At 44.3% G+C, this 27,640-nt stretch overlaps 1 protein-coding gene across 2 annotated transcripts in view; it reads right to left on the bottom strand.

Moving 5' to 3' along the window:
* Nucleotides 1-27,640, bottom strand: part of BRAF (B-Raf proto-oncogene, serine/threonine kinase) — a 759,203-nt gene that overhangs the window by 613,510 nt on the left and 118,053 nt on the right. For both annotated transcript variants that reach the window (XM_086953040.1, XM_086953041.1), the window contains exon 2: nucleotides 23,066-23,167. In XM_086953040.1, coding sequence (XP_086809166.1) covers nucleotides 23,066-23,167 — 102 coding nt within the window. The remainder of the gene's footprint in view (nucleotides 1-23,065; nucleotides 23,168-27,640) is intronic.

The raw sequence follows: 27,640 nt of genomic DNA, 5'->3' as shown, positions 1-27,640 counted from the left end.
TTTTGGTTGGAGGTTTGTACGGTATTGTAGAAATCCAAACTCTATACCAATGTTTTCGTACCTACACCTGACATAATTCTATTTTTTGGGTTGTACACGGAGCACTTAATTACAGCTTGTCAAGTTTACTGTGTGGTATTTGTGGAGTGGGGACATTTAGCAACTCCAGTAAAAGGTTTCGCACTGTTCGGTCTGATTTCTGGTTCTCCCGCTCGGTCCATGTAGCTGCAATTGAGACACCCTTTTACTACATCTATGTTGATACCTTGTCCTCCCGTCCTGCATTGCAAAGGGCCTCGATGCACTGCCCTGCAGTGCTATAAATAATGAGCTTGAAAGTAACAGAATCTCCCCATTTCCTTGCAGCTCGCTCCTAAGCAGAGGCTAGAAAAGGGTCCTCAAGCCGGGGAGAAGCAGAACTGGGTCAGGCTTAAAGTCGATAGTGCTGGCACAGCGCGCCCAGGCTACCTCCCCAAAGAGCATTATGCAGGCTGCTTGCCTCTCATTCAATTTCCCCCCTCATTATAATTAGCGGGGGTTGATTGTGTTTTCAGGGATGGTGAAGGCTTCTTCAGGGTCCTGTATTCATCCCAAAACGAATCCCTGGAATGAAGTTGCTTGAAGGTCTTGCACCATAGCTGAAGCATTTGGTAATCAGAGAAGACTTCTGCCCAAACCTTTACAACCTCGCCCCTTTGTTGGTGAGAGATAATAGTTTGTGACCATTTACTGCTTGACCTCTTTATGTATTTGTCGTATTTAGAGGTTCCACACACCGCCTCACTCCAGGTCATTAGGAACACTGCATCCAGTCCTGAACTTTTCATACAAACATTGATACATTAGTGCAGCTCGCAACAGTTCAGAACTTGTAAAAAAGCATCCTTAAAGACCTCAAGAGAGGTGGTCAACTTAGTTGACAATAACATTGTGCTATCAGCATTTCAGGACGTGATCTATCTTTAGGAATCCCCACTGACGTATGACTTTTTTTTTTTTTAAATATGTCCATAAATGTGTCTGAGGCAAGCATGTATTCCTTAATCAGAGAGCATAACCCAGTGCATAGTAACTGTAGAGCGCTTAAAATCCCGGTTTTATTTTTCAACAAAAAAGGCAAAACTATCTACACATTTACAAGCCACACAATACAACTACAGACAATTCTAGCCCATGCCACATAAATGGACATCAAAACACCTAATTCAATAAGTATGCAGATTAATTCATTAGTATATGTAATTGTTTGTGTATTCGTTTTAAATGCATTCATTTTATATAGCTATAATTAGTATTTTAGGGCAATGTATGTGTTTTGTTTTTTTTAAAATCTGTTTTTATTTTTCCACACCAAGCCATTTAAGTAGCATACATCAAATGACCGCAAGAGTACTACACAGTCGAGGCAATAACCAAATTCATATTTCGTACAGTGATAAATGAGCATTTCCTTTGTATCTTCGTTACAGTGGGTCTTGTGGGAGGGGGAGTGGCTTAGGAGGTGATTAAGCATAGATGAATTGGTAGTGCCCAAGCAAGCATTGCGACCATGAGGTGCTAGGTCGGTATATACTGCTAGTGTCCCTCGCACATTGTGATGTAGGGGTGTGGGAGGCCCGTGGGATAATTATATCAACCTGTGGCAATGATAGTCCTGTAATCGCAGGATAACCTTTTAATGGTGTGGGTGTAATCGTTTTTCGCTTCGATGTTTATAATTTAATTGTCCCAATTCCGCCCCCCACCCATGACATTCCCTTAGCACGCAGGGAGCACAGCACGCTCGATTCTGCGCATGACCATTGTAGTAGTTTAACCAGCCATTTAGTAGTGTCTGGGGCCATGGGTGCTTTCCACTGCATTGCAATCTGCTGTTTGAAGAGAACAAACATCAGGTTGATAAGTAGGGGTTTGTCCCATTTTCCACTGGGTCGAAAGATAAGGAGGCAGGATTTGGGGGTGGGTGTCAGTGTATGATCCTATAATTTCGCTGTGGTGGTCGTGACTTACACCCATGCCATCTGTACTGAGAGACATTCCAAAACCATGTGATAGAACTGGCCTCCGTAAGCTTGCATCTCGGACATTCGGGTGTGGATGCAGGGTATATTCACTTGATACGTTGGGAGGAGATGTATGCCAGATGTGTGTAATTAAACTGTGAAAAGCCATAAGTGGCATTATTTATTATTATTTTGAGATTTATAGAGCGCCTGGTGACCCGAGGGCATCCCCGCGCTATAAAACTGTAAAATCCAGGACAAGCAAAAACCAGGAACTATTTGGGGAAGAGGAGGGTTTTGAGTTTTTTGCGGAAAAGTGCGTGGCTAGGTTCCAGACGCAGCAGGCGAGGGAGGGCGTTCCATTTAGAGGCGGCCTTAACCGAGAAGCGGCGTCCACCGGTACGCGACTTCTTGAATCTTGGGACTGTGGCCAGATGTTCGTTGTCCGAGCGAAGGTTTCGGTGGGCTTTATAAGGTGTAATCATATCTTTGAGGGTGGCAGGTCCAACCCCATTGATGAGTTTGTGCGTGATGCACATGGCCTTAAACTCCACTCGCTGGCGGACCGGAAGCCAGTGCAGAGATTTGAGGGCCGGTGTGGTATGGGCTCTGGGAGGAAGGTTGAGAATGAGTCTCGCCGCGGCGTTTTGTGCGCGCTGGAGTTTGGCCAGGGTGGTTTCAGGAGCGCCGAGGTATGTGGCATTGCCGTAGTCCAGACGTGCTAGTATGAGCCCTTGAACTAGAAGTTTCCTGGACGAGGGGAGCAGGAGGGGGAGGATCTTGCGAATTGAGCGGAGAAGGCCAAAGCAGGTCCCCGCGGTCTTAACTGCCTGGGTCTTCAAAGAGAGGTCCTGCTCCAACCAGAAGCCTATTGTTTTAATTTCTGTCTTGGGCGTAGGGATGTCACCGAAGGAATCCGGCCAGACTGAGGGAGGGACGGAGGACCATTTGTTGCCCAGAAGCATGATTTCTGTTTTTGTCCCGTTCAGCTTCAGCGAGGATTCGCACATCCAGGTATGTATGTCTTGCAGGCAGTTGAGTAGGATTTCAGGGTTATTGTCCAGCTGGGAAAGAGAGACGACGAGTTGTGTGTCGTCGGCATAATTGACTATTTTTATCCCATAGGGGGTGACCACATCCTCCAACGGGGCCATGTAGACATTAAACAGGGTGGGACTAAGCGAGGACCCCTGGGGCACACCACATAGGCACATATAATACTTTTAAAGACAAAGTAAGCTCTACTGAACTTTTAGATTGGTTGTTAAGGGTCAAGCACAACCCTTTCTCCAGTCTTATGAAGTTCAGTTTCCACTAGGGTAGGTAGGTGCAACACCACACTACACCTAGTCACCATGTCTTTAGTTGGGGACCTCAGTGTACCCCAGTCCGCCAAGTACTGTGGTCTGAAGATCCAGGAACTAAGGATTCTGTTTAGTCTTAGAAGGATAAAGGCAGGTAACATCCCCACTACAAAGTACCTCTTAGAGCTACTTCATCAGGATGACCAGAATCCTGGTGGGACAGAGGAGCAGGAAAATGTGGATAGCGAGGTTCCAGAAGAGAGGCCAGGAAGGGTTCCCTATACCGACATTAATTCAGAGTATGACCAACATGAGTCTGGGGACTCAACACTAGCAAACCCTGATCCCAGAGGGAATAGTGTAAAGGGCACAGAGTGTGTCCCCTTTATGGGAGCGTTCAGAGTAGGTGGAGGAGGTCCAGGCCCCCCTCTGCAAAGTCCAATGCTTCAGATCATTCCATAGGGACCTCCATCTCTAGCAAGAGTGAGGACTCCTTAAAAAGGGAATACCACCTGATCAAACTTGAGATAGACTCAGGCAAGATCGGTTGGCCCTTGACAAAGAGACCCTTGAAGTACAGAAAGCTAGGAAGAAACTGGGACTTGAGTCCCATGGTGGCAGCAAAGGTGTACCTAGAATCAGGGAACTAGGATCCTGAGCAGGATAGTCCCTCCTTACCAGGAGGGGGATAATATCAATACATGGATCATTGCCTTGAAGAGGGCCTGTACAGTTCAGAAGGTACCTCAAGGTCAGTGGGCAGATATCCTGTTGCTCTCCTTTGCCAACAAAGGTAGAAAGAATCTCCTCTCTGTTAGAGAAGAGGATACTGGCAATTATTCAGTCCTGAAGATTGCACTCATAGATGGATTTGGCTTAACCACTGAGCAATACAGGATTAGGTTCATAGACACCCAGAAGGCACACACCCAGGACTGGGTAGATTTCAATGACCGTGCTATTAAGGGTCTAGAAGGCTGGCTTCATGGAAGCAAGGTACAGGACTATGAGGTATTGTACAATTTGTTGATGTGGGAGCACATCCTTAATAATAATGATTATAATAATATAGAAAGTTTATTGTTTCAGTTAATTAAAACCATAACAATACATTTTATAAAATCAAATACTACAGATGAAACTCTTAATGTTCGTCTACATTCTGTTTCCCTTAATCCTAAAACATTCTGTATCTAGTGCAAATATTTTCTTTTTTTTTTTAAATATAGACGTTTTAGTGTACACAATATACGAGTTAAAAAAATCGATCGAAAGACAGTTGTTGATCCATGTAAAATATGACTCCCAAGGTTCTGGTACTATTCTTTGTTGAGTTCGGGAGAGCCCTCTGCCGCAGAGTCAACCATCCTATTGCCCTATTCTAGGCCGGGTTCCAGGTTACATTTCCACTCTTGAACATGAGCCAAAAGGAACTTTATTAATAGGCAGTTCAAACGGGTGTCTGTTGGATTTAGGGTTGCCATAATCGCCGATCTGCACGTTTTAATGCCTCGATCTTTTATGGCCTTTTTTAGGAAGATGGCTCGAGCAAGGGCTAAATTCGGGCAGATGCAAACAAGATGTATGAAGTCCTCCTTGCTGCTCCCACATAGTCTACAAAATTTGGGTCCGTCATGAACCCAGATTGGCTGGTCCATGGTGGAAGGGAATTTTCCCAGTCGTAGCGCCATTAGCTGTTTTCTATGGACCGGGAATGTGATTGTTAGATATGTGGCTGCAGTGAGTGTTTTGTATTTGGATATTACCATCCAGGCATGTTTTCTTGTGCTGAAGGTGGTTTTATTAGTTAAAAGTGAATGGAATTTTGCTGACTTATTTATGGCTTGCTTGAAGGCCAGGTAAGGCAAATTAGTTTCCCAGAAGTTTCTTGTACCAGTGTCTGTTAAGGCCTTCTCGAGAAATTGATTGTATGGGAACTTTGCATCCATTTTTATTTCGTCCCACAGTGCTTTGTGCAATTCTGAAACTGCTATATTCTGTTTCAAGCTATACCAATGCTTGATAGTTGCATACTTCCTTCCCAGTGTTTCGTTTAGTACTCCAAATTCTAATCTGGTCTGAGCTGGTGAAGCTCCCCGGTGAATTTGGATGGTTGATTTGTAGATAGCAGTCTGTACTTTATTCAGCAGCTCCGCATCTTTCCCATGGAGGGCTACGCTGCCGTATGACAGCGTCGGGAGCACCTTAGCTTTTATTGTTACCAGTAGAGGTTTGTATGATGGCCCCTTGAGCTTTTTTGCTAGAGACCTGAAGGCGAACGAAACGCGTTTGCTCTCTGGACAATGTAGGTTTTTGCTGCTGGTGATTGTGTCGGTTGTCGAAGTAAAAGCCCAAGTACTTATAGTTAGGCACAGCTTCTATCTTTTTTCCCTCCAGTCGTACGAGTTGATTGACTATCCGTCGTCTGGTGATGAGCATTGTTTTGCTTTTTGTTGTGTTTATCTCCAGGCTGTTAATGGTTATAAATTCCGCCAGCCCCTGAAGTGACCTTTGAAGGCCAATCTTAGTTAAACTCATCAGTACGACGTCGTCCGCATAGGATAAATGAGTTAGAGGTAAGGAGCCTAGTTTGGGTGGACGGGATGAGATCTTGTTAAGGCTTGATGCTAGGTCTGCCATAAAAAGATTGAAGAGATGCGGGGCCAGAACACAGCCTTGCTTAAGGCCTTTGCTGGTATTGATTTTTCTTGAGAGCCGTGTTCCGTTCCCCAGTTTTACTTCCATCCATGTGTTGGAATAAAGGAGTAAAATTCCTCTGAGTGTTTTTTCCGGATTATTCCAACTGCGCAATTTCCTCCATAGGATATTGCGATCTACGCTATCGAAGGCCGCCTTTAGGTCAATGAAACAGAGATGGAGCTGCTGTTTCCTTCGTAGGTATTTGTCGGCTAGCACTGAGAGTGACAGGACGTTTGTCATTGTCCCGCTCCCCTTCCTGAAGCCTGTTTCATTCGGCGGGATTCTCTTTGTGGCGTCAGATCAGCTTATCAGATCTTCAAGGAGTAAGGATCCATAGTACTTCGCGTCCACATAAGGGAGAGCGATCAGTCTATAATTTGCTGGAGATGTTCGGTCTGCTCCTTTGAAGATAGGTGAGATTATTGAGCCTTGACAGCTTGATGGAATTTGATTTTCAATTTCTACCTCATCGAATAGTTTTTTTAAACTTTCACTCCAGAATTCCGGGTCAGTTTTGAAAACTATTGGGGGAATGCCGTACGGGCCTGGAGCTCCACTGCCTTGGCTCTTCCTTAGTATTCTTCTTATGTCGTCCTCGCAGAAGCCTGGGTGTCTGAGCGGGTCTGCTGTCTCGTTGTTCTCCAGAGGTTGTGAATCTTCTCGATGGGGCATTGATGTCCATTGATCCCCATCTGATGATTGAGTTGCACTGCATTCTTCCTTCGGGTATGCTGCATTTGTACAGGGGGTTATATGTTCGCCACTAGCTAGGAGCTCGCTGTTCTTTGTGTGACCTTTTTATTATTGTTTTGTTGTTCTGCACATGTGTTAGGCAGATCTTGTGTTACATCCGAGAATCTCTGTATTAATAGTGCAGCCCAGTCCGCTTCTTGGACATTTGATGTTATTGGGTTTGCAGGATGGTTTAAGCCATTGATGATACTCCAGAATGCACTTGAGTTGGTGTTCTTTGCCGTGCAGAGTAATTTTGCCCAGAAATCGTCTTTCAGGGATCTTTTATATTCCCGCATTTTCTTTTTATACTCTTTCTTAAGATTCTGTCTTTGGGCCCAGTCTTTTGATGACGTAGTTGTGTTTTTTAATGCTCCCACGTTTCTCCTTATTTCTATTTTGAGCTTTACCAGGTTCTTTGGAAGTGGGATATTGTGAGTTGAAGGCCCTAATTTTTTTTGAGAAGTGGACATAATTGTTGTTAACTCTTCCGTGAAGTTCTCCCATTTTTGTATCTGGTTACCTAAAGTTGTCTCATTCCTCGTTTTTAATCTCTGTACTTTTACCTGAAGATCTTCAATGTTGGCCGTTGTCCAATTTAATCGTTTCAGGTTGGTGGAGAAGGAACTTTCTGCAACTGTCTTGGTGTTACGATGTTTGGTAAGTTTTAAGTTGAAATAGGTATGCTGGTATGAGTGGTCACTTTTTGATGTAAATCCAATTGAAAATTGCTGAACAAAGGGTATTAGTGGAAGTGAGACTGCTGTGTAGTCGAGTCTTGAAGTGGTCAAGGTTCCTAGATGAGTATGCTGTGGCGGGTTGTCACCTGGAGTTCTCCCGTTAAGGAACCATAGTCCAAGATATTCCAAGGTTGTTACCAGTTGTTGACCAGTTGGATCATGATGCTCTGTTTTAAGATGGTTTTGTGGTGTCACCTTCCAGAATTCGTTGTCTGCAGCTAGCTTCTCGTCCTCCTCTGGTGTGTGGATTAGATTTGAGTTGAAGTCACCTGTCAGGATGTTGTTTCGAATATCACTAATTGTATTTACTAGCTGATTTAGCTGGGCTGGTTTCTCTTTCACGTAAGGAGGTACATAGGAGTTCACTAGTAATACTGGGGTCGCTCGGCCAGGAAGAGACAGTTTTATTAATTGCATGTTTGGCCCATGCGGGGCTATTTGCTCTGTTCTGATATTGATGTCCGTCGAGATGTAGACTGATAGCCCCCCTTTTGGGCGACCATATTCCCTGCTGGAGTGTTAAAGTGTGTGTACCCAACGAGTGGTAGCCCCTCTAGTGCCCATGTTTCTTGAAGGGTGATGATGTTGCATGATGCCCAATTGTAGAGGGGCAGACCGTCTTCCAGCCATTTCCTGGTGCCGGCTATGTTCCATGATAGTAAATGGAAGGTTTCTTAACTCTTATCCTTTGATGGTTTTTGGCATGGTCAATTGTCTTTCTGTTTGTTCAATGTACCAGTTAGCCAGCGCCAGTAATCGGCGTCGTCTTTAATGTTTGCTTGTTTTCCTAAGTTCTGTAAGAACCAACTACTGCATCAGTACCTGGTGAACTCTGATTTGACCACTCCCCAAGAATTGTGAAAGAAGACAGACAAATTTTTCCGCACCAGGGTTAAGCAGAAAAACCGTGGTGAACATGGTTACCAGAAGAAGCAAGATTCTTCTAAACCAGAGGAGAAGGGTGGGGAGAAGGGCAAAGACAAACAGGAGTCTTCTCAAGGTCCCCAAAAACCTGCATCTGGGGGTGAGTCCAAAAATTCCAAGAAGGGTAAAAAGAAACCTTAGTGTTATTTATGTAAAGTAAAGAACCATTGGACAAGAGATGCTGATTGTCTAAAGGCCAAGGAACCTACTACCACCACCCCTAAGGCAATTGCTCCCGCTAGCACCAGTACAAATGGTAGTACAGCAACCAAGGGATTAGTAGGGTTAACCTTGGGTTCTGAGGTGGGTTCTTGGCTAACCGGAACTCCAGCTCAGACTGTTCTGGTCTGTGATGGTGGCTCCCACTAACTTGGAAAATACAGACAACAGCCATTAATAAATGGAAAAGAAGCTATGGCTTAAAGGGACACAGGGGCCAGTGTCACAATGGTGAGAGAGAAAAGTGTGTCCCCTGAACAGATCATACTTGAACAGATGTACCAAGTAACCAATGCTAGTAATGTCAGGATTGATCCTTCCTTGGCAGTTGTGAATCTCAGCTGGGGAGGGGTAACTGGCCCTAGAAGAGTTTTGGTGTATCCAGATTTACTTGTTGATTGTCTGTTGGGCAATGATCTAGAAACTTCAGAGGCATTCCCCTTAGAGCCCCTCCAGATCGTGGAGTGGCAAAGGCCCTCCTGGCAATCTTTTCCAGAGTTGGCTTCCCCAAGGAGGTCTAAACAGAGAGAGGTACCAACTTCATGTCTAGGCACTGGCTACAACATTGCTTTTATGAAGATAGCCTTTTTTGAACAGAATAAAAGACCTAACTACTCAACCATTGAAGACTCTTAACTTCCTTGGATGGAATGAATGAAATGTTGGAATTATATGGTGTTTATCCATAAAGAATATTGTTGTTTCCTTGGCTACTATACCACACAGAAATAGATCATTTCTATACATTTGTAGTGTGCTGGACATTGTGTTACATTGTGTTTGTTTGAGATTTTTTTAGTCTCAGGGAGACCTAGGGGTCTGGATCTCCTGTCCTTAGCACCTAAAAATTTCAGATATTAATGTGACACTAGTGGATAGGTGCAATATCGTATAGCCTCAAACCCCTGTGCTCGGTGTGTATTGTACCAACTTCATGTCTATTTATATCACTGCAATGTGGAAAGTGTGTGCAGTCAACTATATGTTTACCACGCCCTACCATTCACAGTGCAATGGGCTTGTTGAAAGGTTCAAAATGAACCTAAAGGGTATTGTAGGAAGCTGGCCCTGTATATACTATACCAGAGTGAGATATAGTGTGCACAGAGTCCAGTGGAACCCCAAAGGTAGGCAGAGGTAAAGGTACATAGCACCTTACGCTCTATTTGCGATCGTGTGGTCGAGCAGTAAGGTTGTGTCAGAGGGTAGTGTTAATCATTTGATGTACACACTCAATCAGCAAATGATATCACACACTCAAAGACTAAACTTCATACCAATTGGTGTTGTATAAAAATATTCTTTTAGTTTATTTTCTAGAGCCAAGCAAGCCTGGCACAGGTAAGCAATACATACTCTACAGTAGTAATGCAGTTTGTAAACAGTTTGATTTGCAATTGTATGTGCACTTTGTTTTCATTACAGTAGAGTTACTGATAATGCAATGCGTTTGAGAATACAGTACATATACTTTGTAATGGTTTTTTAGTAGAATGTCAAGTAGATTTCTTTACAGATTACTTATCTTGCACCGTGCAGTATACCTGGATTCCCATTTAGCAGCCTGCATATGTCAGATCAAGATACTCCAGCAAACAGGGCAGCCAAAGTTGCTACACTTCTAGTAGAATATGCCTGGACTTTCCTAGTCAAGGGACATACAGCTTTGTTGTAACAAAAAATTAAAGCCACTTCAACTCAATGGGCTTTACTCAATCTTAATAGGATAGTCCCTGTCCTTTCCTTGAAGGGGCGAATGCTATGAGTAGTTGGTCAATTTTTTTTTATTGGTTTAGTTATTTCAAGGTAGAATGTCAAGCCTCTTTTTATATCTATGGTATGCTCTTTATCTTTCTGCCGCACTGGTCGGATTTCTGAAGTAAGTCTTCAAAATTATCAGCTCAATTCTTATGACCAGAGTGAGAGCTAATAGCAAAGCCATCTTTCATTTGTCGGTCCTCGTTTTACTCGCGGTCAACGCTTTAAACTAATTAATCTTTTTCCGCTTGCCAACAGCGGTCACGGAGCACGGCTTAGATTAACACGCCGATATTGACAAACTAACGGAAAACATGAGACTCCTCAGCACCGACTCTGGCTAAAAGAAGGTACGTTCCCTTGCCACCCAGTTTAGCTCACAATGGCCATTAACAACCCCAGCTTCCTCATACCAACACTTATTTTTCTGCACACAGCGCCACGGGCCACAACTCCATTGAAAGCCCGCAGAACACCCCTTTTTCTACACAAAAGACAGCCGCCAGCTTCACGTAAAGAAACAGCTGACGGTATGTTTTCATTCAGTTTTTTACTCATTTTGACATGACCGCACACTAGCGCAGTAACATGATGGAACTGTGCTAATGTACACTCATCGTGTTTTAGGTGGCCCCGGCACTTGGACTATTCCACGAGCATCCAGAGTCTGCACCAACAAATCTCCTTTGAATTCGTTCTTTTGTGAAATGGTAGGTCCCTTCGCTGAGTGTCACAATGTAGGGAGCCCTGCCTTGTTCCACCAAAATATTTAAAGTAGTTCTCCTCCTTCTACTTCTTACAGACAGAATAATTGTGCCCTGATGAGAATCCGGAAAACAAGTACCTGGATTCGAAACGCGTCAGCCAATTAGAAAGGAATACTTATACACCGGCACTAGCTGGCTGTTAAAGAATCTCAAATTCATTGTTTGCTCCTTTTTTAATGTTTCCCTTCTTTTCTCTACCTTTTTGTGCTTCAATCATTTTTTTCATTTATTCGAATTGAGTGTATCATTTAATGTTATACTAGTTCAATGTTACTGTCTGTGTCACATTGCTTTTGATTTCGAGATTAATGATGATATCCAGTTTGTGACATTTTGTTGTGCAGAAAAGTCAATAGACCTTGGTTGAAATTCACAATGTACATATGTCTTTGTCTGTTTATAATGTTTTGTTTCTGACAAACAGAGTTCAAACTAAAAAATTATTTTGGTATAAATAAAAATACCCAGTTGATAACGACATTCAGCGTGTTCAACTTTCCATAAATGTGGATGTAAATGTAGGTGGTGGGGCAACTTTTGATGTGTTCATAGACTAAGGCCCAGCCTCTCCACTTGTCCTTTTGGGCCTAGCTCCCCTTGTGTTTCTCATTTCAGTGCTGGTTTTACACCCGCAAGAGCCTTCGGACATTTTTTGTCGTTTTTTCACTACATGTGATAAATTCTTGGGAAATACCAATTTCCCCACACAATGGCAGACAAAGACACGCTATCCTTCAGCGAAAACCACATTCAGAATCTTATAGACACCTCTCCCTTTTCTAATGTGACACTCAGCACTACCGCTAAACAGCAGAACGAATCGGACAGACTAATCCGTTTACAAAAAAAGCATGTACGAACAGAACTCCATGGACATTTTCTCCTAAGGCACCTTAAAGGCGGCACAATCCCCTGGGGCTTACAGGTTAAAAATGTCCCTGTGATATTTGTCGAGGACACGGAATACAAGAAAGGTTTCAGCTTTATTAATACAAAGTGCAGCAGGGATCTCATGGTCCATACTATAAAAACCGCACAGAGATTGTGCTTACAGGAAGAAAAAGAAATTGAGGAATTAATTGAGACGATTAAGACTAGTCCGGTCGTGACGGACGCCAAGGCACTATTGGAAAAAATTGACAAAAAAAAAAAAAAATTGACAAACAAATTAGGACCTTTAAGGACAACACCATTAATGACAAAACCTTTAAATATGAGAGAGACGTCAAGTCATTCAAAATAGAGCAGGTATATCCTTTTTTGAAGGAGGATTATTATACCCAACAAGAGTCTCGTAGAGCGCTATCTACTTACCAAGGTCGGTCAAGGAATAGGTTCACAACATTCTCGGAAACTTCCTCTTCCGACTCGTCGGGCTCTGACAACCGTAATCCAAATAAGAAACAGGTTTCTTTTTTTGAACAGGGCCAACAGCCAAAAGCCCGTTACAAACCACCATGGGAGATACGAACCAGGAACCGCTCATACAAATCGTAGGGGGTGCCAGTTCCGTGGTCAATTTGTCTAACAGACCATTAACATCAGATGAACACTCGGTCTTAGAGCTGGGACTCAAATTTCTACCAGGCAGAAAAACCGATTACACAAGACTCAAGTTAGAAGCTATTGAGTTTTGTCGTAAAATTTGTCTAAAAATTTTCTTTTGGAATCACCCATCGTCCCACAACACAGAAGTTACTGGGTTAAGGAACAAATCCACCTTTGTTCCCAACCAAAATATTCCCAAAGAGGTTCTTGCGTTCGAACAGGTATTGCTGTCATCTATCGAGAAACTTGAAAAGGGTAGACATTTTGTTCAACAAAACATAGGCCAAAGACAACGTGCAGCAATTAAAGCTCTCAAGGAAGACAACTCCATCATTATTAAACAGGCCGATAAAGGCGGGCGGTGGTGGTGTGGTCACGTGAGAAGTACCTAGTAGAAGGCAGCAAACAGGTGAACAATGAAATTTGGTACAGACGTCTTCCTGAAGACCCTGTCAAAGAGATCCAACGACTCATTGCTGAGACATTACAGTTAGGACTTGAGGAGGGCTTTTTGGGCAGAAAGGAATATGAATACCTATCCAAAAAGTACCCCAGAACTCCAGTCCTCTACCTTTTGCCTAAAATCCACAAGAGCCTTCAAGACCCCCCAGGACGTCCAATCGTCTCTGGATGTGATTCTTGCCTCGAACCCCTTTCTCAATACGTTGATTTCTTTTTGAAACCTTTTCTAACCTCGGTCAAATCTTACTTGCGCGATACCACGGACTTTCTACTTAAGGTAGAAGACACTGAATTCGATCCAGAGACCCAATTGATGGTAACAATGGATGTTACCTCCCTCTACACGCAAATCCCCCAGGAAGAAGCGCTAGAGGTGATGGAAATCTACCTGAATTTTAGAGAAAGGCCAATTCAAGTACCCACGACCTTCATCTTGAGACTGGCTGAAATTGCCTTAAAAAAGAACTACTTTTCATTCAATGCGGAATTCTTCATGCAGGTTAAGGGCACCGCGATGGGGTGCCCTTATGCCCCTGAAATGGCCGTATTGTATATGGCACAGTATGAACAAAAATTTGTTGACAACAACAACCCTTTCAAACAACACATCCTGCAGTGGTTCCGCTATATAGATGATGTCTGGCTCCTGTGGCAGGGGAGCCAGACTCATCTGGTAGCGTTCCACGACTGGCTCAACAACAGGCACGGCGACATTAAATTCTCGATCGCACAGAGTAATGAAAGGATGACCTTCCTTGATGTCGAAATAGCAAACATCAACGGGGTACTCAAATCATCCCTTTATAAAAAGGAAACTGACAGAAACACCATTTTGCACCACAAGAGTGCCCACCCAAGAAACTTGAAATCTAATCTCCCATATGGGCAACTTTTGCGCATTAGGAGAAACTGCTCTCACGTGGAAGACTTCACGTCCCATGCGGAGACGTTTTGTCAGGAAATGCAAGAAAGGGGGTAACCAAAGAAACTGTTGAAGCACTCTTTCAAAAGAGCACGCTTCACCCCTCGTGAAACCCTCTTACAAGTACGGCCCAAACCTGCACTTAATAGGTTAGTCTGCGTCACCACTTTCGGACCAGACACGCACAAATTGAGGAAAACTGTGTTGAACAATTGGCATTTGCTGGCGAATATAGAATGCGCACTTGCACACCCACTGTTCGCTTATAAGAAAAACCAAAACATAGGACAGCAAATCATGAGGGCAGACGTGTCATTACCGAAAAAGAAAAGCGACCTGCTGACCCAGTGGAACCTCAAACCGATCACAGGTCACCACAAGTGTGGGACCTGCGTCGTGTGTCCTAACACAATCGAGGACGATGAGTTCCAGCATGGGGCCACCAGATGGAAACATACAGAATTCTCGAAATGTAAGACCAAGAATGTGGTCTACCTGGTTCAATGCCCCTGCGACCAAATCTACATTGGCAAAACAAGGCAACAAGTCAACACACGTATTTGCCAAGACCGGTCCCGGATTAAAAACAAAATCATGACTGCCCCCATGGTTGAACATTTTTTGAATGCCAACCATGATGTCAATGACCTCAGATGGACGGTACTACATACATTACGTCCATCATATAACAATGCAGACTTGGACAGAATGCTCCTTAAAAAGGAAGCATATCTTATCCTCAAATTTAACAGTGTGCAGAAGGGCCTTAACAGTTTGTCTTAAGTCGCGAGACTTTGACCCAATAGTGTCTTGGTGCCACATGATTGTCCTGGTCACGTCCCATAAGGCTTAGTACATAGCTGAGGGCTTATCCCTATGGCAACACACGCAGCGTCCATCTTTGGAATCACGCAGAACGCTGTAGGGTCTGACCGGGCTACACGGAGGTAAGCGACGCTCCCGTGTTACTTTAATTTGTCGGTCTTCGTTTTACTCGCGGTCAACGCTTTAAACTAATTAATCTTTTTCCGCTTGCCAACAGCGGTCACGGAGCACGGCTTAGATTAACACGCCGATATTGACAAACTAACGGAAAACATGAGACTCCTCAGCACCGACTCTGGCTAAAAGAAGGTACGTTCCCTTGCCACCCAGTTTAGCTCACAATGGCCATTAACAACCCCAGCTTCCTCATACCAACACTTATTTTTCTGCACACAGCGCCACGGGCCACAACTCCATTGAAAGCCCGCAGAACACCCCTTTTTCTACACAAAAGACAGCCGCCAGCTTCACGTAAAGAAACAGCTGACGGTATGTTTTCATTCAGTTTTTTACTCATTTTGACATGACCGCACACTAGCGCAGTAACATGATGGAACTGTGCTAATGTACACTCATCGTGTTTTAGGTGGCCCCGGCACTTGGACTATTCCATGAGCATCCCGAGTCTGCACCGACAAATCTCCGTTGAATTCGTTCATTTGTGAAATGGTAGGTCCCTTCGCTGAGTGTCACAATGTAGGGAGCCCTGCCTTGTTCCACCAAAATATTTAAAGTAGTTGTCCTCCTTCTACTTCTGACAGACAGAATAATTGTGCCCTGATGAGAATCCGGAAAACAAGTACCTGGATTCGAAACGTGTCGGCCAATTAAAAAGGAATACTTATACACCGGCACTAGCTGGCTGTTAAAGAATCTCAAATTCATTGTTTGCTCCTTTTTTAATGTTTCCCTTCTTTTCTCTACCTTTTTGTGATTCAATCATTTTTTTCATTTATTCGAATTGAGTGTATCATTTAATGTTATACATGTTCAATGTTACTGTCTGTGTCACATTGCTTTTGATTTCGAGATTAATGATGATATCCAGTTTGTGACATTTTGTTGTGCAGAAAAGTCAATAGACCTTGGTTGAAATTCACAATGTACATATGTCTTTGTCTGTTTATAATGTTTTGTTTCTGACAAACAGAGTTCAAACTAAAAAATTCTTTTGGTATAAATCAAAATACCCAGTTGATAACGACATTCAGCGTGTTCAACTTTCCATAAATGTGGATGTAAATGTAGGTGGTGGGGCAACTTTTGATGTGTTCATATACTAAGGCCCAGCCTCTCCACTTGTCCTTTTGGGCCTAGCTCCCCTTGTGTTTCTCTTTTTCCACAACAGGGCTTTCAGATCAATGTGAATGGGCTCAAAACAACTTCTCATTCATTTAAATAGGAACGTATTCAGTTGCCAATTGATAGTATGTTTCTTAACTGGAAGAAAAGCTTTTAGGAGTCATCTTAGGAATTGCTTTATCACTCTATTTGAACATAATGATTTTTGATTCAAAGATCCACGGAATAGTGATATTGCAGTTAGGTGGGGATTGACTGATCTATGAGACAAGCCAGAATGTTGTAGGTAAAGTAGGCACCGTAGTACCTGTTCAAAGTAGCCTTTCGAGAGCCCCAAAAGCGAAAACACTTCGCTTTGTAGGTTTTATTAGTTGAATTAGCTCAAGCTAAATTTTCTCTACAGTGTTGAGGAATATCTAGAATATGGAATTTGTTGCATCCAGGAGCCTTCATGCTGGCATCACCAAGTAGGTTGAACTCTCCAAGGAAAATAGAGTGGTTTTGCTCAAAGAAGGTCGAGGTGAATTAATGTTTTAAGTACATGAATTGTCAACATGATCTACTCTGTAGATAAGCATAAAGGTTGCTGTTTGAAATGCTGAAAGCGTAAGTGGGGAGTTTGAAGTTTTTGTGTTATTTGGTTGGAGAGGGTGGAGAACCAAGAGGACTTGCAACAGATAGTCCCACTTCCTCATTGAGTATGCAGTCTATGAATTGGATGCTGTAGTCTTCAGGGATGCATATGTCTAGGAATGGTGTAGAAGTAGCAGTGAACCATATCTATGGGAAGAAGAGTGTGTGTTCTATGATCAGGTCAACTAATTCACGAGCATCGATGACTGCAGAGTGCATTGATGACCATGAGTTTGATGGTATATACTGATGGTCAAGTGTGTGCTTGTAAGAAGTATGCGGATGTGATTTTTGGCTTCATAAAATTTTAAGATAGATGCTTGTCTCTCCATTATTTAGAGTGGGTGTCAGTAATGTATGTGTGGGTAGGTAGTGTGTGTGTGTGCTATGTGTGGGTAGGTGATGTGTGTGTTGTGTGTGGGTGGTGTGTGTGTGTTGTGTGTGCTTGTGTGCGCTTATGTGTACATGTGTGTGCGTGCATGCATGCGTGTCTGTGTAAGTTTTCCTTAGGGGCCAGAAGCTCTAGCCCAAGCACCTTCCTGACCAAAAAGGCTGACATAGAGAACACCTCTGTCTTTGTTTATGCTTTGCTGAGAATGCGCAAGCTGCCCTGTGGGTCTCCTAGAACTTGGGGACATAAATTAATCTAAGCAGAAAGAAAGGGGTAATGTCCAGAAGCTAGGCTGTAGTTTCAGTTTGAACTGTCATAATCTGAAGGTGGGCAGTACCCTTGAAGCCCACAAACACAGACACAACTAGATGTATCTAGGTTACACAGTTTTAAGAATCATAGCCAATTTATGAGTTTATAATGTGGAAGGTTAACATTTATTAGGTGGGTCTTAAGAATTAGTGGACTGGTCCACACGTGTTTCACCCCTTCTGCGGTGCGCTGGCCCGCGCTTTATCAAGGCTAATGTGTAAAGCAGTTGAAAGCAAATGGCATTGAATTAATTATCCATAAATGTTCAAAAAGCTAAACCTGTCAGTCCAAAGTCCTAAATGAGAAATGTTATGTTATGTTATGTTATGTTACTGGGGGTTTTGTATAGCGCACAGCTGCTACGAAGAGCGTCCCGGCGCTGCAGATCAAGAACAAGCACCAGCAACCAACAAAGAATACCACCGGCGAAGAAAAGTGCTCAGAAGAAAAAAGAATTATTGGGAAAAGAGAAAAGTCTTGAGCTCCTTTCTAAATGCGAGCAGGTTAGAGCTAGCGCGTAAGGTCAGAGGTAACTCGTTCCAAAGACGTGGAGCAAGGTAGTTAAAGGAACGTCCTCCACATCGTGCACGTCGCACTGCCGGCACGATTGCCTTGGCCAAGGCAGCTGACCTCAAGGGTCTGGATGGAAAGTAGAAGTTGACCCTTTTTTGTAGATACATTGCTCCGATGTTATGTAGAGCTTTAAACGCCATCGTTAAGGTCTTGAAAGTGATGGGTTTACGAACCGGCAGCCCATGCAACGCTCTAAGAAGGTCGCTGGCCCTAGCTCTTCTGGTTAGGCCATAAATGGCCCTGGCTGCCGAATTCTGGACAACCTGAAGACGAGTCAGGAGATACTCGGGGAGGCCTAGGTAGAGGATGTTAGAGTAGTCTAAGCGCGATCCTATCAGCGCCTGCACCGTGATCTTTCTGTGCTCCAAGGATAGGAACGGCAAAAACTTCCTCAGCATCCTTAAGATGGCAAAACACTTCCCCGTAAGTCCTGCTACTTGAGCCTTAAAGGAGAGAGTGTTATCCACCTGGATGCCCAGATTCTTTGCTGTTACAGAATCACCAGCTGGCGGGAACATGGCAGAAGGCCACCATTCCTTCCATCTCAGGTCGGCGGGACAACCAAAGAAAAGGATCTCAGACTTGTCAGAGTTGCACTTGAGGCCGCTCTTCCCAAACCAACCAAACACAGCCTCAAGGCACCTCCGAATGGCAGCCCCGTCGAAGTCACAACCCTTGTCACATGTGAACAAGAGCTGGGTGTCATCCGCATAGGAGACGATCTGGGCCCCATGCTCCTCCGCTAGCGCAGCTAAGGGTGTCAGGAAGATATTAAAGAGGGAGGGGCTGAGTATAGAACCCTGCGGGACCCCTACCTCAAGCTGCGGCATCACGGCGGAGAAAGGGGGGGCCCAGATCGTTTGTCTGCAGTCGGCCAGAAAGGATTGGAACCATTTGAACACCGTTCCTCTAAGACCTATCTCCCAAAGTCTAGTAAGGAGAAGGTCATGGGGAACGGTGTCAAAGGCCGCCGACAGATCGAGCATGATAAGCATGGCCTTTCCACCCCTATCCAGAGTTTCCTTCACAGCCTCAGTAACCTCGAGTAAAGCAGTTTCAGTACTCAGGTTAGATCTAAACCCGGACTGTGACTGATGAAGTAAGGAGCTAGACTCTAAAAAGTGGGATAGGGTGGTGTGTACATGCTTCTCTGCTATTTTTGCAAGAGCGGGCAGCAATGAGATTGGTCTATAATTAGAGTGAAGTTTCGGGTCCATGTTAGGCTTTTTAATAAGGGGAAGGACGAGGGCCTGCTTCCAGGGAGTGGGAACCTCGCCTGTGCTAAGAGACAGATTAATAATGGGGTTAATAATAGGGTTAAGAACGGGGGCCAAGGTCGCAAGAAATTTGGCGGGGCAAGGATCTAAGGGAGAACCTGATTTCAGTTTAACCAGGAGGTCCAACGAGATATGGAGCTCCAAAGCTGGAAAACAGTCCAGGATAGGACCGGTAGTAGCTGTGCCTGAGTCGGAATGGAGTGACCAGGGGACGGGGGAATCACCAGGATTGGAGTTGGAATCAGAGATATTATCGTTTCCTTCAAGGTCGCTTGGATCGTGAGAATTTTGTTGGTAAAAAATTCTGCTAGTTCAGTTATCCATGGTTCCGAAAAGGAAGACATGGGGATACAGCAGGTGGGAGAAATAAATTCTTTAACGATCTTAAATATTTCTTTACAGGAGCTATCTGCTTCCTCAATCCTTCTAGCTAGATAGGATTTCTTTTCTGCTGTAATATCCCTATGATATTCTTTCACAGCTGCTCTGTAAGTCTGCTTGGAGGTTGAATCATACTGCTCCCGCCAATCTCTTTCGAGCTTCTTGCAGAACCTTCTTTTGCCCGCCAAGGCTGCAGAGAACCAGGGGACAGAAGCTTTTGCCGGAAGTGGCCTAGCCTGCCGCGGCGGAGCGAGGGCTGCGAAACGTGCAGTAAGCCAGTCCTGAAAGAGGTTGACATTGTCACCCAGCTTGCCTGTGAGTACGCACGGATAGGTCTGGAAGTGCGAACCTCGCGCAACTGACCATCACGTGGGGTCGCTGTGAGATGTGCAATCTGAAAATTGGCTAAAAAATGGTCTGACCAAAGGACTGGGGCGAGGGAGGATATGGTAACTGGTTCAGTAGAGAAGATTTGGTCTAAAATGTGCCCTTTGTCATGTATAGGTGCCCGTAAGTACAAATTGAACCCCGCGGAGGATGTCATGTCCAGAAATTTTTGCACTTCCGGGTCCTCCGTCTTATCCATATGGATGTTAAAGTCACCTAGGACCAAGCAATGTCTCGACCTCAGGCCGAGTGTGGAAATTATCGCAAAAAGGTCCTCGGCGAATGAGCCGAGAGGGCCTGGGGGTCTGTAAAGCAAAAGCCCAATGCAGGACTGTTGGGGGGAAAAGGACAGGGAAAAGGCTAGGATTTCACAGCCCGGTAGATTGTCCACAGGAAGGATCGTGCAGGGGATGAGTTTATTTACAATAAGAGCCACACCGCCCTCCCTGCCCGTGCTTCTGTCTTTGCAGAAAATCGCATGGCTCGGAGGAATGGCTATGGCCAGATCAGGCTCAGAGCCTTCGCCTAGCCAAGTCTCCGTGAGGAAAAGACAGTCCGTCTTCTCATGAGCAAGGAGGCTAAAGATGTTAAGAGCGTGTTGGGGCAGTGACCTAGTATTCAGGAGCGCACAACTACTGCTAGTAGGGGTGGAATTGCATGGGGAGATACCGGCAGTGCCGGGGCACCACCCACAAGCGAAGCAGTTGACCGAGCCCACAGCAGAGTTAGGAAAGACTCGATGACAAGGAGCAGTGTTATTATCATAGGAGATGAGCTCCTCTCTCGTATTTATCCTCATTGTGGCATCGCTTACCCGCCTGGCTCGCGCCCCGAGCGCCTCCTGGACGCTGACGGGCGCAGACGGGCTAACTCAGGCTAAACTCTGGCGCTGATGAGGCGCCCCCGTAAACGCGTCCGCTAAAGCGGAAGGCGACCGTATCCTTATATGCAGAACACTAGAGCGCTCTCGCCCCCACTCAAGATGGCCGCCGTAGGGGATGTTATCCCGGACACCCGGTCTCTAGCCCTAAAATCGGCTGGGACCGTGAAGATGCGGCGAAAGTGAGTGCAAGTGGGTGTAAAGAATGCTGAGTGCACACAGAATGAAAATCACAATTTTAAAATATGCCGAATAAAAAATAATTTGTTGCACGCAAGTAGCTCCTAAAATCTATTCGCGTGATCAGCGCCTCGGAGGGCAGAGTAGAATGCTGGCAAAAGCTAAAAATCAGATATATATATTGAGCGATGGCCATCTTGCTAATACTTGCTTAACTGATTGATTCCCCTGGAGCGGCTAATTGACTTCGCCAATACAACGGGTCCCGGTTGAATCGTTCCCGCTCGCTGTCTTGTATTGATTACTGTGACCAGCCGCCCCTCGTTTTCGTATTCCTGTCCAAATACAGCCTACTACACCGGCGCCCAAACATGTGAGCTGCCCTTCTATCCGGGTGTGCACCGCGTTGCGGGCACCGCGCCTCGGGTGTCTCACTTTGTGACGTACAGGCTTTTCCACTGTGGTACACCTACACTACGGCAACTACCGTGCCCGCTGTGCAGATTAAACCGTTCCCAGTCCCTGTCCTGAGGAGAACCTTTTACATCTAAGGTTCGAAACGTGTCGATATCCCCAACCTGTGGCAAGATCAAAGGGTGCAGCTAGGGTGTAAATCATACCTCTTCATTGGGCCCTAGCAGTGTAATCCTAAAAAACATTCGACCACAGGCTTTGTAAGACAGGCAGGCACCTTTTTTCCACCTCAGTTCCGCCTGTCCAGTGGTTGTTAGTTCTAAGGACTGGTTTCCTTTTATCTTTTCCTTCCATGCACAAACAATGCACTGTTTATAATAGCATTTGTACTTTGCAATTCATTTGGAATAGTATGCGTTTTACTGTTTTTTGGTGTGATAATATGTTTTTTTGTTCGACTTTTCACCTCAAGTGTTTGTACATTTGTAAAATTGTATATTTGTAGATATTGTTTACACGATTGCATGTCGTTGAACCAATTGTACTGACAGTCTTCCGTTCATGTCTGTTGTTTTTGGAAATTTATGAAATCTAAGTACAAATGTAAATACATTTTCTTGGAATATATTTCCATTGGTCACGTAGTATATATTGACTGCGTGTGCCTAGAGTTGTTTGCCAATGATCCTGACCAGCCAAACTGTTCTGTTTTTCCAATTGTTGAGATCCGGGCTGGCCAGATGTAGGATCCATAACCTTCACTGTTCCACATCTTGCTAATAAGGCAGGGTAACAGGTCTCTGCGGGCCGCGGCCTGGGAGAAAACTTGCTGTGCTGTCCAGTGTTGAACTATGGAAGATAGTGTAGAGGGCAAGAAGCAGAGTATTGTCCTATCTTATAAGGAGTAATGTCAGGTTATGTCATCTGAAGTTGGCAAGCTGAATATATAGGGTTCAACTTTGTCCTTGTGAGCATAGTTAAGACAATATTAAACTCCTTGGAGGGCAAGAAGGTTATGCATGGCCCCATCTAGTGACACTGGCTGAAGCTGGGACACTTTGTGCTATGGCACTACAAAAAGTTTACTGTAGGTGCAATTACATTGCTTGATACACATTTAGCAAGGGCAGTAAAAGGGATATATTGAAAGAATGATCCTGCCCTTAGTTAAGGCCAGGAATCCCAATGCCAGTAAATCAGTGGAAATGTTTGCACACAATAATGAAAACATAGATGTCAATGGTAATATGCAACAATTAAGATGTTAGTAACTGTCCATAAACAAAATAGAGGGAAATATATCAATAATCATTTATTTACCCAGGTCAATAAGCAACATATTCCAAGTGTTTACATTTCAGATCCAGTTCAGCTATCACACAGGCAGATAAAATGTTTTGTGTTATATTTTAAACTAGCATTCAAACTCACCTCTAGGTATATCGAAGGTGGGTTGTGCTCGCCTCCAAATTTCTCCAACAGTGCCTCAATGTGTTCTTGTGTTAATTTAATCATTTGTTTGATATTCCACACCTAGGAGGGACAAACAAATGGTTCGGGCTTAGAGTAGGCAGAAAATGTAGAATATGATGTGGGAACAGTTCACTTTAAACTGATGACAAATTTTGTTATAGAAAAGCTATATAACTAACATTAACTTCCTATTATAGGTCTCACCTTTACAGTAACACATTGTAACACATTACTAGAACATTCATCAATATATTACTTTTTCGTGAAGCTCAAAAACCTCCTGCCCGAATTATGAAAAGTAGTTCAAATAGACCTCAACCCATCATCAGTTTTTATTGTGAGGCACTGTAGAAAATATCCTTTATGGATAAAATATGCTATTTACTAGTGACTTGTGTATTGTAGTTCTTAGTCCTGCGTTCTCGATACTCTTGAGGTACCTGCTTGATGGCAAATGAATCAACGTGGCTTTGCACAGGACAGGTCTATTTCAAAGACTTTTGAAGTTTGGTGTGACACCATCCAAGCACACGTTCTCTGACTCCAAGCTCTAAGTACTACTTTTTTTTTTTTTTAGAAGATGAAGGCTCAAATGGCAGAAGATAAATTGCTGGATGAATTAATTAGAAGAAGAGAGGCAAACAACTGCCATGATGAGGGTTATGCATGCATTATGATCTTTCCTGGTTACACTATTCCAGTGCAGAGTCAACAGGCTTTGTTAAATGTAAACAAACAGACCTTGGTCTTAAGTACCCTCTTCTGTTCCCTGCAAAACTAAGTCAGAGACTCAGTGTTAATAATTCTACATAGAGCCAACAGATATCTGGGACTGGCTCGAACAGCAACAAAATGCATTTGAGACTGGGAGTAACACTCCTCATACTCATAGGGATCCTGTCAATTCTGGGTGGAGCACCAATGAGGGATCCAATTGTGTGTAAATCCACTTCCAGAGCACCATCACCGGCTCAGTCACATGAAGAGAGCATCTTGGCTTTTATTAATGTATCACAGTTACACGATCCTAGCCTGCAACATACCACTGTTGACTCAGACAATGTTTTCTCAGTTAAGGGGTCGGTGGCCTCTCGGATGAGCTTAACACACCCCTAAACAGCTAATGGCTGGCATATGTTCCCAGTGGCACAGCTCTAGAGGTTGGTCCACTGATTGGCCGTATGACATTTGTAAGGAAATGCCTCTTTCTGCATGGTCGTCCCCACCTTTTTTGACTGATGCTGCTGGTTTCCAGACTGAGAGTGCGCTGAAGCCTGCTAACCAGTATCAGTATCAGTGTTCTAACCCTATACAAAAAATATGTTGAATTGGATACACCCAATTGGCAAGTACTGCCTTACTTAGAAGGACCTAGTATACGATACCCAGGGCAGCATGTAAAGCAGAGTGTTCACTCAGGGTTGCAACACTATTTATGCCGCCATGAATGTGACAAGGACAAAATGGACCCCGTCTGCACTGCCGACAGAAAGGGCTAGTTTAACTTTGCCATTAAAACTAATGGCAAAGCCCCCACTTCCCATAATATTATATGCAAGTATACCCAAAAGAGCCCTATGCAGGGAGCTATACAAAATTAAGTAGGACATTTTCTTTTCATAAGTCTTAATAGCAACACTTTTTGTCGTTTTGCTGAGGAAAGGTTAGTAGCCCCATAGATTAACACAGGGTTGCCGACTGCATTCCAGCCTGGCTAGCCTTTGAAAGGGACTACCTAAGTGGGTCAAGTAAGGTATCAAATTAATCGTGGCATTAAACCCCATCTGACACCAAGGTCGAATTTAATGTCACTATTAAAGAAAGCTTTTAGAATGTTGCCACTCTGCACTCAAGCTAGTCCAGCGACCTCACAAAGGCCCCGGCACACAGAAAGATTTCTGGCAGCCTGGGAAGACTTGTCAATGACTTAGCAGCCCAGGAACAAAGGCTGTTGTCACAGAGCAAAGTGTCACCTCCTCTCCAAGGACTGCTGTTCGGGGTGTTAGCCCAAAAGGCGCATTTCCAAGGGGAAGCTGCCTTTTAAGGGGAAACTGTAACCACACCCCTGAGCAGGATGTCTTTTGTTCCTGAAGACAATTAGGAGACAGAGCAAGAGCACAAAGCCCGTCTCCAAACCAGTTTCCCTGCGGGCGTGTAACCCACTGTTAGCCACACCTCTAGGGTGGGCTACCGTGCTCCTTACGGTCAAGTAAGGGTCGGGCCATTTTGAAAGGGGCATGAATGGGGCACTCTTGGATAGCTAGATGTCACACTGCAGGAAACACAACACTAAGTAGGAGGGGACCCAGTAGCCCATTGGCTTAAGACCGCATGGTCCCCTCTAGGCTCTCTCTCCTGGGATAAATATCGCCCTCGTGGCCCACTGCCCCTCACTGGAATTGAAGAAAGGACTGAATAAGGACTGCCCTGCTGTCCTTAACCTGCATTAAGAAAGGCTGCACTGTCAAGAGAACTGTGCCTGCTGCACTTATGGGCTAGTGTGATGTGGACTGTTCCCACTATTCGTGGCTTGGGGAAACGTTGGTTTCCAGCCTTCACCCACAGCAGTGACTCAAAGGATCAGTCGGCTGATCCCCTACAACCAACTCCAGGGACACTGTTTAAGCAATTCATCCCGCCTGCAACTTTTTCAAGACAGGGGCCCATAGCTGGAGAATGGAATGTCGTGCTTTGTGTGAGAGGAAAATCAGTTGAGTGTCGTCTGTGTATGACACTATCGATATCCCAAAGGGGTGAACGACATCTGCAAGTAGCCTCATGTAAACATTAAAAAGAGTGAGGCTCAGAGACGATCTCTGGGATATACCACATTCTAGGGGGAATGTATCTGATGTACAGTCTCCAATGAAAACCTGAAATGATTTGTTTTACAGGAAAGACCTCAGCCAGGCCACAACAGGTCCCAAGATTTCACCATTGTGTAATCTTTCAGCAAGAGTATTGTGATTCACTGAATCAAATGCTGAGCTGAGGTCTGCGCAGGATGAAGGCTATCATACTTTTCCAGGAATCCAAACAAAGAGAGGCTAACGTGTTTTTCTACTAGTCTGCTTATCCCTGGAAGCAGGCAGATCGGACAATAATTTCCGAGGTCAAGAGGATCCAAATTAGATTTCTTTAATAGGGCCTTAACCATGGCAGTTTGCCATGACACAGGGACAAATTCCCTGGTCAGGAGAGGTTAGCCATTTGCAGGAAAGTAGGAAGTATCCGATTGGCTGCTTTAGCTAAGGTACGTGATGGAACGGGATCTATGGGGGAGCCGGATTTCATTTTACTCAGCAAGGTGAAACACCATGATGGATGAGACACAGTACCAAACAAGAGTATGCTTCTGAATGTGTGTGCCAGTTAGACCGGACAGTCATTTTTCTGTACTCGTTTTAGCTGGCTTTAGGAATCTATGCACTTTGCCACAGCTAACCAGAGCTGAAGTGCATGTGCTCTCTCCATAAAACATGGTAACATTGGTTCATACCCAATTGGCATATTTAGCATACTTACAAATCCCTAGTAAAGTGCACTACATGTGCCCAGGGCCTGTAAATTAAATGCTGCTAGTGGGCCTGCAGCACTGCTTGTGCTACCCACCTAAGTACCCCTCTAACTATGTCTCAAGCCTTCCACTGGCTTATGTGCCCAGTTTACTGCCACTTCGACTTGGCATTTAAAACTACTTGCTAAGCCTTAAACTCCTCTTTTATTACACCCAAGTCACACTTAAGGTTGGCTCAAGGATGCCCTAAGGGTTCTGTGTACCTACAAGGCAGAACATGTCCTGGTAGTGACAGACAGCTACATTCGTTTTTCACTGCTGCGAGCCCAACTCCTTTCCTAGGCTAACATTGGGAATTCCTTAATATATCTTTAAGCTGTATTCCTGTTCAGAAAGGACTAGCTGCATCATGTTCCATATCTTTAGAATGGTAATGGTAATGATAAATCCTTTTTGCTGGTAAATTCGGATTTAACATTACTATTTTACAAATGCCACTTTTAGAAAGTGGACATTTCTGTTATGTTATGTATACCTTGCAGCTTGTCTCTAATACGTTATTAGGTTGGCTCTGCTTTGGGTACCCACATAAGTGAGGTATCATTTTTATCGGGAGACTGAGGGGAATGCTGGGGGGTGGGATCTCACACCCTTGGCACAAAGAAATATGAGGAGGCTGTGACTTTCTAGTTAAATTTGAGGTTTGCAGGGGGTTCTGGATAAGAAAACTTTGGGAGATCCATGCAAGCCACACATCCCTGGACTCCCCCAGGTGTCTAGTTTGCAGAACTGTCTGGGTTTATTAGGTTTCCCTTGCTGGCTGCCAAGCCAGGAACTAAAGGTTTTTGGTCCCAGGCTCGGAAACCACCTACGAAAACTTACAAACCCAGTCATTTCTGAAAACTAGGCATCCGGGGAAGTCCAGAGCGGCATGCCTTGCGTGGATACCACAACGTTTTTTTAACCAGAATCCCCTGCAAAACTCAATTTTAGATTTAAAAAAAGTAATGTTTAAC

Source organism: Lissotriton vulgaris, chromosome 1_2 (assembly GCF_964263255.1).
Source record: "Lissotriton vulgaris chromosome 1_2, aLisVul1.2, whole genome shotgun sequence".
Lineage (NCBI taxonomy): Eukaryota > Metazoa > Chordata > Amphibia > Caudata > Salamandridae > Lissotriton > Lissotriton vulgaris.
The sequence above is the reverse complement of the archived record's forward strand: the minus strand, read 5'-3'. Positions and strand labels throughout refer to the sequence as shown.